At 41.1% G+C, this 16,399-nt stretch overlaps 4 protein-coding genes across 4 annotated transcripts in view; 1 reads left to right on the top strand and 3 right to left on the bottom strand.

Annotated features, from left to right (window-relative positions):
• The window catches only part of Syt7 (Synaptotagmin 7), a 313,595-nt gene that overhangs the window by 239,779 nt on the left and 57,417 nt on the right, over nucleotides 1–16,399 (bottom strand). The gene's annotated exons all lie outside the window — the stretch shown is intronic.
• On the top strand, nucleotides 9,334–10,779 carry LOC138128261 (potassium/sodium hyperpolarization-activated cyclic nucleotide-gated channel 1-like). The gene has a single exon (XM_069044448.1). The coding sequence runs from the start codon at nucleotides 9,334–9,336 to the stop codon at nucleotides 10,777–10,779; it is 1,446 nt and encodes a 481-aa protein (XP_068900549.1).
• On the bottom strand, nucleotides 11,017–13,150 carry LOC138128933 (potassium/sodium hyperpolarization-activated cyclic nucleotide-gated channel 2-like). The gene has a single exon (XM_069045166.1). The coding sequence runs from the start codon at nucleotides 12,854–12,856 to the stop codon at nucleotides 11,090–11,092; it is 1,767 nt and encodes a 588-aa protein (XP_068901267.1). The 5' UTR covers nucleotides 12,857–13,150; the 3' UTR covers nucleotides 11,017–11,089.
• Nucleotides 13,576–16,061, bottom strand: LOC138128934 (potassium/sodium hyperpolarization-activated cyclic nucleotide-gated channel 1-like). The gene is made up of 3 exons (XM_069045167.1): nucleotides 15,686–16,061; nucleotides 15,583–15,613; nucleotides 13,576–15,298 (listed from the first exon to the last, which is right to left on the bottom strand). The coding sequence occupies exon 3, from the start codon at nucleotides 15,224–15,226 to the stop codon at nucleotides 13,628–13,630; it is 1,599 nt and encodes a 532-aa protein (XP_068901268.1). The 5' UTR covers nucleotides 15,227–15,298; nucleotides 15,583–15,613; nucleotides 15,686–16,061; the 3' UTR covers nucleotides 13,576–13,627.

Here is a 16,399-nt window from a genome sequence, read left to right as displayed (position 1 = left end):
TTCACTCGAGTTTTAAACTGGCCCACTCATGCCAAAAAAAGCCCAAATTACACACGAACTCGTTAAATAAATAACTATTTCCGAGTTCTACATAAAGCCAGTAGCTTGTGGTTAAAATATCTGTACAACTTTCAATAACACCCTGTACAATATGGATAATTAGAATTAGTATCTATAAGATTTAGTTTAGGATTTAGTTAAAGTTATTTTATGCTTTATTCACCTGAACATTATTAAACAACAAATTATTCTTTTGCAGATTATTATCATTGTTATTAAAAAAAAATTGTTCGAGATTATTCTTATCCAAACGCCTCCACTAAAGAAGTGGAGTTATTCCAACCTCTTAAATTGGAAGTTTTTCAAGGATAGGAATTCTCATTGAAAACAATCCTAAAGACAATAACAAGTTTCGCCCGACGCCTCCACCATTTTTGCAACAACAAAAATTCCATTCAAATTAAGGAAATTTATCCATCTAAATATTATTATTTAGCACACTATATTTTATTTGGCAGGTGCTGTTGCCAGTTCTTGCCGCTTAAGAAGACAATTGCGTTTGTAAGGTCTACATTATAATGACTTCAAAACAGTCTTAGGAAAAAGTTTTTAAACAAACTGTTGATTTACACCTGGAAAGCACGACATAAAACATCTCTCGCGAAAGCTTTACCGTAAAATCTTAGTTGGAAAAAATATAATTGGTCATAAAGAAGTTAGTTGGAATACCGACTTAAGACTAAGCTACAAAAAATATAAAGTTTCTGAACGAACTTTATATTGTAAAACAGTTTGCCTCGAAGTTCACAATTTAGTTTAAAAAATTGAATTCGCTAAAAACTTTGCAGAATATGTTCACCAAGATGCACATAAACTTCTAGTATAAATTTAAGTATGACTCAGTACAAGACTTAAATCAATAATGTGGTACTGGGTGAGTCAAGTTTGAGCGCCCCCACGGTTAACCCTACTAAAGAATTAATACAAATTACGAAACTTTAGGGTTACATTCCCTTGATATAAGGCTTCCAATGTGTGCAATCAATTTTGACTTATCACTTCATTAAGAGCCTTAAATTTTAAAAATCGATTTTAAGCAAAACAATTTTTTTTTCCTACACGTTCATACTTCACAATTAATTCAAAGAACACGTTAATGACACGTCAAAAGAGAGTTATTAGTTTTTGAATTATTCCAATTTAACACTAACAGCGAAAAATGACCAAGATTTACAACTACAGTGTTATAAGTAAATACCTCATTGTTGGTAAACAGCCACAAATATCTGTTGATAACTTTTCTATCGCGCGTTCAAATGAAATTCTGGGCTGGGAAGGCGTTGGAAACCGTCAATTGTTTTGCTTTTTTAAAGCGTAGATTAATTGGAGCATTTAGAGCCAAAAAATCTTTCTTTTTTTTTTTTGAATGTTTTACATCAAAAATAGAATAACTTAACGATTCTTATTCTCGAAGCAAATATCTAAGGCCACCCTTTGCTGAAAACAAACATGTTTAATTATGTGCCGATTAAACATAAACAAATCTTATTCGTGTCAAACGGCGGGAAATTCAAACTTTACATTGTTCTAAATGGTTTTATTTTCCCAACGCCTACTCAGCCCAGGATTTCATTTGAACGCGCGATAGTAAGTCCCTAAAGGTTATCATAAACAACCCACGTCAACCTCTTTTGTGGAAATCACCGCCCAATTTAATAATAAATTATATAGCTAAATTTTGCACTTTAATATCAAATTCCATTTATTTCAAAAATCGGTGATGTTTTCATGATTTCAAGGACACCAGAATTTTCCTAAATATTAGAAAGAACTCTCAGTGAAAAACGATGTAAATTAATGTCGCCGTTATTGAATTAAAACGAAATATTTACCTGTTTTATTAAAAAAATTGAAATTTTTATAGAATGTTCTGCAACAATAGGCAATCATTCCTGAATTTTTTGAGAATTTTAGTATCGGGTGTTTTTTAAAACATGGCGTTGAAGAGTCGATTGTGAACGCACCATAGAAATGACAATTGGTAATGTGACATCTGAATCTATATCTAACCTCACTTTTAATTTAATTAATCGACAGTTGAACACGCTAATGCAACTAAAAGCAGTTGACCGTTATACAGGGTGTCTCAAAATTTGCGATTTCCGAATTCAGAGCGTTCAGAGATGTTCTTACGAAAAAATATTATTTGGCAAAAATTGTAAATTCAAATTGATTTCAAACAAATTGACATTAGTGACACTACATTGTGGTGCGTTCACAATCGACTCTTCAACGCCAACTTCGACGCCAAATTAAAAAAAAAACACCGTAAACTGCGTAGTGCAGTATGAGAGTACGTTAAGAAAGCATCTTAAATAAAGCTCATTTATAATCGTGACTCTTGTTAAAGAATTCGTCTGGATTTTGGTACAAACCAACAAGAATCGGTTCAAGAAAAATTAATTCACGCTTATCTTAACGATGCCTCAGTTGAAATATTTAAAAAATTACTCCTTTCGTATGAAAATACGTTATTTCATTGGACAAAAAAAAGATCGTAACAGTGACACAATAGAAAGTAATAACAACAGCGGTTGGTAATGAAAGTCCACATGCGATAAAATATAGGAAACAATAAAAGTGTTAATTATAACTTGGACCCTACCCTGCCTAGACACCAAATTAATAATTTCGTCGGTAATATAACAAGCTCGTACCAAAGAAACCGCGCGAAACCTTTGTTAAAGATAAACAATGGAATTACCTTCCACGCTACGAGCTCCGGTGGAAACGCTAATTTAACATTTTCTGGGAAAATACACAAAAAGAAAGGAATTGCCGAGAATCCATCCGTAATTAATTATCTCGAACCCGCAAAAATCCAGTTCTATTTCCGTCACCTGTAATTTGTCCCTCATTTGACAAGTATGACAGGTGGGCGGTCAGTTTGAATTGTGGCAAAAACCCTTCTGTTGCTAAACTGCTCCGTTGAAAATAAATAAATATTTGATGCTGCTCGCCCAATTCCCACCCCTAACCTACCCCAGCGGCCGCAACGAGCCATTCAACCCTGCTGACGTCAACCCCGAACGCAACAATTCCCCACGAAGCGCGCACACGGAAGATCCGGCCGCAAGTGCTTTGACCCTCTCCATTGAGGAGTCGCACCGACCTCCATCTTGTCGTCGAGATGGATGTCCGCCTCCGGGACCGGCCCCTCCGGGAACCGGATCCGGACGCACCGGAGCACAATGCCGTCTCGAATGGAAAAATATCTCGACAATATTTGTGTAATTCGGTTTGGGGAGCCGAGACGCGTAAGGGGCGGCGAGCGGTGGAGGCGGCGCGTAACTTCCAGCTGTTTTGTAAATATTCATGGTTGGATGCAAAGCAGAGTGTTAATGCGGTGCGAGGGGGCCGTTACGGGCCTGCACGTGCCTTTAATTTTGCAAATGGCCGCCATTTCCCACCGGCAAGGTTTGCAACACTGCTGGGGTTGGAAAAGATCAAAGGTGCGCTCTTGGAGCCAAAAAAAATTACTCAAAACCAGATTTCAATTTTCTACCTAATCCAGGGGCTTAAAAGTAACTGTCTTTTTTGACAGATGACATTAAAAAATACAACCCCAAAAACATTCTTTGAGACAATTCTATTATCATTTTCATTATTATTATTATTATTTTACATATGCTTTGTTTAATTCTGCTAGAAGCCTCTAATTCCATTTTAATAAGCAAAGTAGTCCTTATCTCCGCCTTATCAATCCGCCCCTTTCGTAGGCCTTGAAACCGCCACCAGAGGGGCGCCACCCCCGCCCCAACCTTAATTAACCGTCGTATTCAGCAAACAGAAGGCAACAATGTATTTTAAGAGCCGTCGAAATGAAGACGAATCTAGACGGAGAAAGGCACCCTCGACGGTCGTAAACACAACCCTTCGGAGCAACCCTCCGACAATGGATCGGGAAAAACCAGGTGCGTTGCCAACCCTGCCGGACCTGTCAAAACAGTAGGAAACGTTTGGAGCGGCGGGAAAACAAACGAGCCGCCCCCACCACACCCCCAGCCCGAGATTCGGCGACTTAGGACCTACCCGAATCCGCAATCGATACAAGAGTGCACGGTCAAGGTCGTGGCGGCGGCGGCGTTTTCGGCAGCGCCATCTGTTGAAACGCAGAGGTTGCGGCGAGAGATCTGCACGAAGTGCGTCTGGTTGGGGACGGCGGAGATAGATGGCGCAGGCGGTGCCGCTCCCGATCGAAGAGGGAGGGGAGTTGGAGTTATTTGAGAGATGGAGCGTGGAGCGTAACAATGCGTTTGAAGAATGACATGTTTTTTCGATTTTTTTCCAGTTGGATGCCCTTCGGGTGATATAACACACCTGAAGAGTTTCTCCGAACTGGTGCAATATCGATTTTCACTTTGTTCTAGTTTCGGGAGTGAGTCCCAGTTTGGGGGAAGATTTATATGTATTATAGATTGGTCTCAATATAAATTTGACGGTTCAGCTTAAGGGTGGGGAAACGAAGGGTTTGTAAAGTCTAGAAACTAGAGAGGGATGGCGTGTGAGGGTTCTGTTGTACCTATGTCACCACAGAACTGAGTTTTTTAGAGAAGTTTGAAACTGAAGTTATAAAAACTTAAGTAGGGTTAAATAAAACAAAGGATGCAAGTAATATAGAGCTTGGGAACCGAGTAGGTAGATAGTTTTTGTTCAAAAGACCGTCAAGAGGCGGCAGAAAGGGAAAAATAAAAATTTTAAGGCACACCCACCATTTTACCACCTTATAAAAGATACTTTTGGATATATTTCTTTATTGTATTTCTGTTATTTATCATTTTTATCAATTATCAACTGGTTTGATCAAGTGTTTGGAGATTCCTTCCCAAAAGAAATAATGAAATCAACACCTTTCTAAATATGTAGAAACACCTAAGAAGAATCTCCAAAATTTTTTTAGAAATATTTTGCAAAGATGTTACAGAATTTTTTCTACGATCATGAGAGGTATCCATTTTGTTTCATTTGTTTGAGTCAGATAATGACTTACTTTACCATGGGGCGTGCCGTAAAACATTCATTACTATGTGATTGCATAAAGTGGGATCGAGGCCTCGTTGTAGAAACTTCACATGCGTGCGATAATGCCTATATCTCACTTGTTGCATAAATATCTAATAACGGAATGTAATTTGGAATATTTTAGTTTTTGCAACTGTAAGCTCTAAGCTTCTTTTTCAAATATTTTACATACTTTTCCAAAAGGCAACATATCATACTTTCAATTTTTTGCATTTTACAAATTTTACTAAAACTTTCTCTTTTGATATCTTTACAAAATTTCATACAAAATTGTTTTTGAATCCTTGAAGCCTACTTACTGCAATAAAAAATATCACTCGCTGTTTTACTAGTCTCTTAACTTCCCAAAAAAACAAGGCCGTAGCAATGATTTTTTGCTGGGGTGGGCCAAATTTTAAACCACAGATAGATGATAGATAGATATTGCAGATGTATCTTGTTTTTAATGTGTTTTACTTTTATTCTGGGGTGGGCCAGAAGGATTCTAGGGTGGGCCGGGCCCACCTGCCCCCCCCTTTGCTACGCCCTTGCAAAAAAAGAGCAAAAGATTCTTGAATTCATCACATAACAAACATACATAACACACAAGTTGCCACAATTATAAATAATGCCATTTTTATTCTTTTGTTCTCCATAAGATTTGCAAAATATTTGACACATGGTTCGAAATCCACCATTTCCATTCTCACGTAAAAAATCGTATTTCGGATGTTTTTTAAAGAAAACCAAAATTATTTTCCTAGATATTTCTCTATTGTTGCAAGTGGTTTACCAATTTTTTAAAAAATCTCAAATTTTTACAAAAGAAAATCTAGTAACGAGTGTTTCAGAAATTAGCAGGTGTAGAGTTGGCTGTGGTTCGAAATATGCTTGTCGTTACTAAACTCACATAACCTGAAATTAAACTTTCAGATATTAACCAAATGCTAGTTTAGACTGACACAACAAACACACCAAAAATGCATAATATGTACTCCAAACACATGATTTTTTGAACGCAGGTTACGCAAAATTATTTTTTGTGATGCATCCACCATTTATATTTTTGTTCTTTAGGATTAGGATTTTCAATATTTATGAAAAATTAATAAACGTCATTTTATCTTTTCCCAAAATTATTTTTAAACAAACGTGTTTTCGTTCACTCTAACAGACAGTACCAGTTTGCTAGCGCATCCACCATTTTTATATTTGTAGAAATTTTCAACAGTGTTAGTTTTCTGCACCTCCCCCAACAACCCACCTTAGTTGCTTCCTCGTCACGTTGTTAGCAATTCCCTTTCCTTGATGTCAAATGGAAAATGTCTCATCCAATACAAACGCCTCTTCCAGCCCCCGACCCAGTTTGTCTCGTGTCATATCACCCTACAGTGTGAAACTTTACCTCTGTATAACTTCCGATATGTGACTGGACCAATAAAGCCCTATTGAGCGGAGGAATATTAAAACGCCAGGAAATTGCAACAAAAGCATAAAAATCTGCTCGCCAGAATATTGACAGATCTTCGTCGACGAGCAAACAACTTAGCAGTCTAGTAAAATGTGCAGACCAAAAAGTGTAAAAATTCATTTTGCAGCTTGCTCCACTATTTTTACTTAGTTCATCATAAAATTCCCATCAGAGCTGTGTTTTAAATGAAATGAAGTTGGAAGTAAAATCGAGTCATCGACAGTCGAGACAAATCGCTGCGATAACTCGCTCTCGCCTCCCAGTTCATTAAAATTCTTCGCGTGATGAAGTCCCGTCTTTGGACAAGCACCGATTGATTTTCGTCGAGTAATGAACTAGTTTTAGTGATGGAGGGAAGGGTCGGATTCCGCCATCGTCGTTAAGACGAGCCGATCGCTCCCGGAATTCCAATAACTCAACTCCGGGCGGTTCTTCGTGGAGTCGGTGGAACCCCCGCGATTTTTCCCCAGTCGGCGCGGTCGTGGGGAACCCACGTGGGAATAGAACTACGTGTGTGGAGTATCCACACGGAGGAGGATAATGCGATTGTGAACGGCAGGAAGGCGTATTTATTCGTTAGGGTGGGACTCACGGTAGTTAAATATCTTACTTTGTAGTAGTCCTGTATTTGGAGTATTTTTTCTATCCCCCAGGAAACCAAAGCACGGAGTTAAGTACGCCTAAGTACAAAGAAAAAGCAATCTCTCTCTTTGCTCTTTGTGTTCTCATCGTTTTGTCCTCCGGTTGCGAGAGCTGCACCTCTTCACGATCACATTAATATTTATCGAGCCATTAAGTCGTTTGACAATGCTTTCAACACGTCACCATCAATCATAACGGCAGGACGAGAGGTGTTTAGAACGTGCCGTTCGAAGAGCATTGGGAAAAAATTCCGATCGCCATTTATGGTTCTTTATTGTGTTGTTGAGCGGAAAATGGAATTATGGGATCGTCTTGAATTATGTCGAAGGGAGAGACTCCACCGGAGTTAATTTATTTCGTGGCGGAGCGGAGATTAATTTTTTTTTAATAATGCAATACGAGGCCTCTCAAATTACACCAATCAACAGCCAATCAAGCGGTTAAAAAAATGTCAAAGCAAACAAGGGAGCGGAGGTTCGCGTGTGCTTAAGCGATAATCCGATTAGATAATTCGTGTTTGACATATGTTTAGGGTAATTGGGCGAGGGGAGCGCGGAGGTGTTGATTTTTGGGGTGAACGAATAATATTGGCCGCGGAGGACGAGAGAGAATTTGCCGAGAGGTGGATATTTCAAATTTAGATTTTAAAACTTATACATAATCCTGCGGGAGTCAAAGTCAAAGTCAAAGATATCAAAAGGAGATAGGTATAGGTGTTGGATTATCTCATGGGCTATGAGTCACGTCTGCGCAAACGACAAGTAGGCGCTACAAACAGACCCAAAAACATCGTCATTCGTTACATTAGTTTCGTCTCTCTCTCGCATGTACATATTTGAATTAGAAAGCAGTCGACGTTTTCAGTTTTCATGTACACATTTTTCACTGGTTTTTCGCTCAGACTTCGCGCATAAATTCCCAAGGTCACAGCCCATGAGAGAATTCAACACTTCTACTTAAGACAGGAGTCCAATTAGAACAAACAGTTTGCTTCGATTTCAATTCCTTTGATGATTGAAGAATGTGCCAAACTAGACAGATCAAGATATTGGACGCTGGTAACAAATTTCATACTAGGTTGTCAAAATGAGGAGTATAAAAATAAAAAAAAAAGATAAAAAAGATTCTATCCTTTTTAGGACATTCGAAAAATGTTTACTTCTTCAAATTTAGAGTATACAGGGTGATTTATAATAGGTGTAAAAAACTTTGACAACGTGTTCGGGAGGTCATTTTAAGAAAAAAATGTTATATTAATATAGGTGCTATTTTGTTTATTTACAGAACTACAACAGATTTAAAATTTATTGAAATAAATGATTAAAGTACAACTTTAAAATCTAGTAGCCATGGAAATAAACAAAATAATTTGTAAACAATTAAAACTAGTTGATAGTTGTCAAAATGAATAAATTTAGTGTAGCTGAAATTGCAGATATTGATTATCTGCATGGGTATTGTGATGTTAACGGTCTTCAGGCGTCTAGAGAGTATCAGATTAATTGATTGACGTCAACGTTCTCGCAGAGTTTTTGTTATGGGCAATATTTTTCTTTCATAGTGATTTATTTTTCTAGTTATCTATTTCTTAAAATTGTACTTGAATAATCAGGTATTTCAATAAAATATAAATCTGCTGTAGTTCTGTAAATACAAAAATTACGACCTATATTTATATAACATTTTTTTTCTTAAAATGACTTCCCGAACACGATGTCAAAGTTTTTTTACACCTATTATAAATCACCCTGTATAAATTATTCTAAAGCATTAAGCAATTTAACACGATTTAAATTCTCAAATTTTGTCTTCCAATTTAACGCGGATGGTGCTAGGTAGTACTATTTGCCAATTAAAGCTGTAACTTCTATTGAGAGTGTTCAGAGCAATCGGATTATCTCTTTGGGACAAAGGATTCGTCTCTTTGGCAAATCCGTGATGGTGAAGACAATCAGAACTGGATCGATCAAGATATCTATGAATTCAGGTGTTGGCTTGTCAAAATGGGGAATCAACATCAATGCCACGTGGCCAAAGAACATGAGAATGCAGCTTGCACACTATTTCCTTACTCCGGTGCTTTCCACAAATGTTGGTACCGCTTCAGACAGTTCTCGAGTATCTACAGAAGCAAACACAATTGTCGGTTCTTTCGGAGCATGGCGGCTCTGCGGAAGGAAAAGCAAAGACACCTCAGTACAAGAAATTTCAAGTACATAGTACATCCTTTGAGCAAGTTGTTGGTGTGCAAGAGAATTGTCATGATCTTTGCTTGGTTCTCGATATTCGTGGCCGACCCGTTCCTTGGCACCTTTTATGCCAAGACGTACCTAACTACCCAAACCCGAATCAATATATGTGTGGAAGTAATAATGGGCTTTATCAATCTGATTTTGATGGTGGACGTTGTGATTCGATTCTTTACCGGATATATCGTTCCCAAGACGCGAGAGATAGTTTTGAATCAACGACAAGTGCTGAAGCACTACATCACCGGCTACTTATTCGTAGACACCTTTCCAGGACTGGTTTCAGTGCTTCTTTGTTTGTTTCGGCATATGTCAATAGAAAAACAAATCCTGATATTCCAGCTGAAGTACATCCGCTTCATGCGATTGAAAACTTTGCTCCTGAACTTCGACATTTGCTTGAAACTGTTGGAATTGAAGGACGCTATACGAATCATCAGTAAGATAGCTCTTGTAACCGTTCTGGTCACCCACTGGTGGACCTGTTTCCTTGCGCTCATTCCCATCGTTCGTGATGTCTATGGAATCCCAAGTAACGACTCCTGGTTGGTCCCCCGCGGCAGATACTTCGAGATGTTGGCCCTGAACGTTGAGACAGAGCTGCACACCACTTTTAGCGACAATATGTACTCGCATTACGCCGAGCACTTGGAGATGGTACTGTGTCACTTCTACGGTGCAGGAGTCGGTTACTACAAGACAGATGGCGCCGTCGGGATGTTCACCATGTCACTGATTCTTGTCACGGGGCTCATTTTCAACATCATGTCTATCGCTTACGTGTTGCAGCTGTTCGGTACAGCCAACATCTCCGAGACAAAATTCGACGAACTGTTAGTCCAAACCAAGTACTACATTCACAGGAACCGATTCCCGGGGAGGCTGAGGAGGCGAGTCCTCACTTATTACTCTTTCAAGATCAACCAGAAGTTTTTCTCGGAGCAAAAGATCTTGGACACGCTCAGCGAACATCTTCGGATGGAGATACTTCTTTACAGCTGTCGGAATCTCGTCGAGAACGTGCAGATGTTCCAGGGATTGTCTAAAGCGACAGTGGGGAGTCTGTTGGCGTTGCTACACCAAGAAACTTATTTGCCGAAAGATCAGATCATGAGTAGCGAGGGGGACAAGGGGAAATTGTTTTTTGTTTTGTACGGGACTTGTGGGCTGCAGGCGTTGCCTGCCAAAGAACTGACCCACATAGAAGACGGAGATTATTTCGGGGATGTCGGTTTAATAAGGAATACCCAAATTCAGTTCTATTATCGAGTGGTGGCGTTGGAAACGTGTGAGGTGTACTCACTTCACCAAGGCAAGACGATTTACAGTTTTGCTGTTCGAAACATACTGAAATAGTGCACAGATTGTTGACACTTGCCAAGACCAATTAGAAGATCAACCCACAGATGATCCAACCAAAAACAGCCTTCAGCGACAACAAAATGGATAGAGTAGACCTTCAATTTCATTTGTATAAAAATGTGACAAGTACCTCTTCCACAGTGATTTTATTTAGAAACTTATGTTCCCCCAGTGATTTGGCTGCAGCAGTAGTACTCCCGGACTTATTGTATAAAATAAAAACAATAAACAGTTTTAAACAGACTCTTCATGTCTGAATCTATAGAATGTAACACTTTTTATTTACAAATAGAAATAACAATTGCTACAGTAACTCCTGTCGCTTTATCCCCGGATGCAGAATCCTCCCCCTTCTCAACTCGTCCAGAATGTCACCCGTCGTCTCGTCATCTTCATCCCCCCTCATCGAAAACACCGCGTTGTACCTCTTCGCCTTGTTCCTCGCCATCGCCTCCAGCTTGTAGACAATCTCTGGGTAAGTTTTGCAGCAGTACTTGATATCTTTCTTCTCCAATTTGTACACCTCGGACACTTCTAGCGCCACCACCGAATACAAAATTTGTGTTTTGGTGTACTTCTCGAAATCACTGGTGTCACCGAAATGGTGACCGTCTTCGATGTGCATCACCTCCTTCCCCGACACCAGTTTGATCCCGCAAGTACCGTACAGGATGAAATAGATGCTACCGCTCTCGTCGTCCGGCGCCATGATCACATCGTGGGGGATGTAGATCTCTTGCTTCAAGAGCGCCAACACGCACCCCACTGCCGCTTTCGACAACCCCTTGAAGATTTGCACCTCACCGATCAGATTTCTGCAGCTGTAGAGGAGGACTTCCATGCGGAGGTGCTCCGTGAGGGTGTCCAAGATGCGCTGCTCCGAGAAGAATTTCTTGTTGAATTTGTAGTCGTAGTACTTGTTGATGCGTTTCTTGAGGTCGCGGGGGAAATTCTTCTTGACCATGTACTGGCTCACCTGCATGTTCAGCTCTTCGTACTTGATCTCGGAGATGTTGACAACTCCGAAGAGTTGAAGGACCTTGGCGACCGTGTAAACGTAGAAGATCAAGCCGCTGAGGAGAACGGAAGACAAGAAAAGCATCTCGGTGGAGTCTTTTGTCTGGGAACGGAACGTTCCGCAGCCGAAGAAGTGACACATGACCATTGACATATGCGTGATGTACATTTTGATACAATGAGGCATTTTTACTTCTTGGTGCAATGCTTCTTCCATCAAGTCATGTATGCCTTGTTCGCGGTCATAATAGTAGAGAAAGGACTGATTGTAGGGTATATCGTAAGCCTGGCGCATCACGGGCATGAGTCCGAAAATGCAAGTGAAGCCGTGTAGCAACAAAATCGCGGTCAAGCCAAGAATTATGCAAGTTCTTTTGGACTCTTTCACTTTAAATGAAGCCAACATCATGTCAGTATTGTCCAAGAGAGTCTTGATCCTGGCAAATCTCAGTTTGTGGAACTGGAACACTATTATTTCGGCCCTTTTGCCCATAAAACGCCCGAAATAGAAGATGATGTAACTCATGATTGCTCCCAGGTCGAAGAAGAAATACGTAGTGAGGTACTTCTTATGTATCGCGTGCGAATCCAAAATCACTACTCTCGTCCTCTCCACCGGATACCCTACAAAGAACCGAGTGATCACGTCCAACAACAATCCCAGGTTCATCACCATCAGGAAGATCTCGACGATAACGAGGTCTCTGTTGTGGAACGCAACTGCGAGAAAACTTCCGGTGAATGTTTCGACGAAATAGAGCACCATCCACAGCGTCGTTATGGCCACCGCTTTCCTCCGGGCGAACATGCTGAAAGGGTGGATGATGTACTTGTATTTCAACGTCATCAAGTGGCGTCTTCTTTCCTTCCTGAAAGCACAGTTGCTTCGGAAGTACTGCAGGCTGTCGAAGTGTTGGTACACTGTTATAAAGTTCGTCAAGCGGTGCCCCAGCTTGCGCAGCCGTGTCTCGTAAGGGGAGTTGACTTCATAGTGGAAGTACTCCGGGGGGAGGTCACAATCGTGTTTGAAACGATTTTTCGGCGCTATTGGCATTTTGACACTTGAGTTTGAAACTCTATTCAGAGTTCTAGATTCTCACTCCTAAATATGATTTTTTCGAGTCTTTACCCCAGATGCAATTTCTTTTTGTCTCTCCCCAAATGAATCCCTTGGTTTTCTGACATTACTGTTCATAGTTGAGTACTCAATTTGATCAAGAAGCGATTCCTGCTCAGACAGTACTGTTAAGTCACAGTATAGCATTCGGTCTTCAACCAAAGAGTTCAGAGGTAGCTCGGTGGTCGCATGGCTGTCGGAGACAGTGCGCCGAGGTCGCGGTCCCGGCGCTAGTGGGTTCGAATCTCACCGAAGGGGGAGGATTTTTTCCAAGGAAGGAACCTCGGCCGGGCCATGGATGTGTGTGTATGTCTCTCAGGGGCTGACGGTAGGGTGGTGGAAGGAAGAGCGACACTCTTCCGACACCACCGCGAGGTCGGCAGGGTTCAAATTCGGGATGTTGGATGTTGTGTGTTGTATTCGTGTTGTGTCGTCCAGAAAGGAGAAAGGAGAAGAGAGGGGGGCGTGGGTGGCCGGGGAAAGTACCCCGGAGCCCCGCCGCACCACCTGGGGAAAAAGAGAGGAAAAAACAAGCCGACCGCAAGGTACCTGATAGACCAGTAGTGGTAAAAGGGGAAAGGCTATACTTTAAAAAAAAAAGAGTTCAGTTTCTTTATAACAATATGTCAAAGTAATGCAGAGACAAGAGTAAAGACTTGTCGAAGTTGATAAGTTTATTGACAAGAGAGCAATAAGAACAAGAAAATCTCACAACAACAACGCATGGCGTCGCATTCCACGCATGAGTATTTTACCATTCCTCAGCTGCTGTAGAATATCGCTGGAGTCGTAGGGGTCGTCTCTAAATCCCATCATCTGTGCGTAGACCTTCTCTTTGGCCCTGGCAATTGTAAACAATTTGTGCACTATTTCAGGATGGTTCGAACAGCAAAAGTGCAAATCTTCTTCCTGTAATGAGTACACCTCGGACGCCTCCAAAGCCACCACTCGATAATAGAACTGAATTTGGGTATTCCTTATTAAACCGACATCCCCGAAATGATCTCCGTCTTCTATGTGGGTCAGTTCTTTGGCAGGCAACGCCTGCAGCCCACAAGTCCCGTACAAAACAAAAAACAATTTCCCCTTGTCCCCTTCGCTACTCATGATCTGATCTTTCGGCAAATAAATTTCTTGGTGTAGCAACGCCAACAGACTCCCCACTGCGGCTTTAGACAATCCCTTGAATATCTGCACGTTCTCGACGAGATTCCGACAGCTGTAAAGAAGTATCTCCATCCGAAGATGTTCGCTGAGCGTGTCCAAGATCTTTTGCTCCGAGAAAAACTTCTGGTTGAACTTGAAAGAGTAATAAGTGAGGACTCGCCTCCTCAGCCTCCCCGGGAATCGGTTCCTGTGCATGTAGTACTTGGTTTGGACCAACAGTTCGTCGAATTTTGTCTCCGAGATGTTGGCTGATCCGAACAGCTGCAACACGTAAGCGATAGACATGATGTTGAAAATGAGCCCCGTGACAAGAATCAGAGACATGGTGAACATCTCGACGGCGTCTTCTGTCTTGTAGTAACCGACTCCTGCTCCGTAGAAGTGACACAGTACCATCTCCAAGTGCTCGGCGTAATGCGAGTACATATTGTCGCTAAAAGTGGTGTGCAGCTCTGTCTCAACGTTCAGGGCCAACATCTCGAAGTATCTGCCGCGGGGGACCAACCAGGAGTCGTTGCTTGGGATTCCATAGACATCACGAACGATGGGAATGAGCCCAAGGAAACAGGTCCACCAGTGGGCAACCAGAACGGTTACAAGAGCTATCTTACTGATGATTCGTATAGCGTCCTTCAATTCCAAGAGTTTCAAGCAAATGTCGAAGTTCAGGAGCAAAGTTTTCAATCGCACGAAGCGGATGTACTTCAGCTGGAATATCAGGATTTGCTTTTCTATTGACATATACCGAAACAAACAAAGAAACAGTGAAACCAGTCCTGGAAACGTGTCTACGAATAAGTAGCCGGTGATGTAGTGCTTCAGCACTCGTCGTTGATCCAAAACTATCTCTCGCGTCTTGGGGACGATATATCCGGTAAAGAATCGAATCACAACGTCCACCAACAAAATCAGATTGATGAAGCCCATTATTACTTCCACAAATATATTGATTCGGGTTTGGGCAGTTAGGTACGTCTTGGCATGAAAGGTGCCAAGGAACGGGTCGGCCACGAATATCGAGAACCAAGCAAAGATCATGACAATCCTCTTGCACACCAACAACTTGCTCAAAGGATGTATTACGTACTTGAAATTTCTTGTATTGAGGTGTCTTTGCTTTTCCTTCCGCATAGCCGCCATGCTCCGAAAGAACCGACAATTGTGTTTGCTTCTGTAGATACTCGCGAACTGTCTGAAGCGGTACCAACATTTCTGGAAAGGACCGGAGTAAGGAGATAGTGTGCAAGCTGCATTCTCGTGTTGTTTGGTCAGGTTGCATTCATGCTCAAGTTTGAATTTCTGCCGCATTTTGACAATCTAAGACTTGAAGTCGTGGATATCTTGATAGATCTACACTAGATTGTCTTTAGTGTCAAAAATGTGACAAAACAAATCCGTTTGAACCGTCAACACGTACTAGCAGTAGTTGACAGTGGAAGCAGATTTACAGAAGTGAGGCCTTTCTGGCTTTCGTATGTTAGGGAGTTAATACTCACCGGTCCTGGCCCCGTAAAACTTTCGACTCACCTGCAACAAACAAAAAACACAAATTAAATTATTAAAATCCTGCAGGAGTCGCTCGGCGCGTAAGCCTCTTACACGTGAAGGCAGGACGAGCGGTGTCTAAAGCTCCGCTCTCGTATTCCGGTCAGCGGGATAATTAATAGAGAATATGCGGGAAATTTGGGATCTATTGTTAGAACTGGCCGAAATAATTATCGATTTAAACCGGATTAAAAATACATCCACCGGAAGCCAACCAAACAACGCGATTACGTTACGAGCGCACATATGCAAAGTCAACAAAACTATTTCAACAAGAGTAGTCTCGACCAATTACACGGCTGTTTTGTTTAACAATTGGAAGGTTCCATGTCGAGTTGGGTATTCAGGTGTTACGCAAGTTGGTGGAAGTTTCCAGAGGTCTCTCCGCGTATCTTTTTTTAACGCGGCGTGGCTTTATTACTTCATTCATTCGCTTATCTTTGTGTGTACGGAGCCCGCCGGCTTCTTTACTGCTTATGAAGTTTCCAGAGAACGATGTGGGACAGTGGCGGCGGCAAAAAGTTTTGATTTATGGAGGAGGAGGTCCACTAACTTGATAAATGTGATTCTTTATCTGCGGAAAAGGGCAAAACTGGTGTGTACTTCGAGTTAGGGAATTTAGGTGAATGATTGGTGCTTATTTTGTCGGGCAGTATAAATAATAATTTATTTTATTAAAAAAGCACTTTTTGAGTCAGTAAATATATTTTAATTATAACACACTTGTTCAAAGGAAAATATTTGTTCTCTTGGGTCTTTAGAAATGTC

The sequence above is a fragment of the Tenebrio molitor genome, chromosome 4 (assembly GCF_963966145.1).
Source record: "Tenebrio molitor chromosome 4, icTenMoli1.1, whole genome shotgun sequence".
Lineage (NCBI taxonomy): Eukaryota > Metazoa > Arthropoda > Insecta > Coleoptera > Tenebrionidae > Tenebrio > Tenebrio molitor.
This window is presented reverse-complemented; position numbering and strand designations above follow the sequence as displayed.

What these genes read in the sequence shown, in the direction of transcription:
- LOC138128934 (XM_069045167.1), bottom strand. Translation starts at nt 15,226, where the DNA reads ATGGCGGCTATGCGGAAGGAAAAGCAAAGACACCTCAATACAAGAAAT.
- LOC138128933 (XM_069045166.1), bottom strand. Translation starts at nt 12,856, where the DNA reads ATGCCAATAGCGCCGAAAAATCGTTTCAAACACGATTGTGACCTCCCC.
- LOC138128261 (XM_069044448.1), top strand. Translation starts at nt 9,334, where the DNA reads ATGGCGGCTCTGCGGAAGGAAAAGCAAAGACACCTCAGTACAAGAAAT.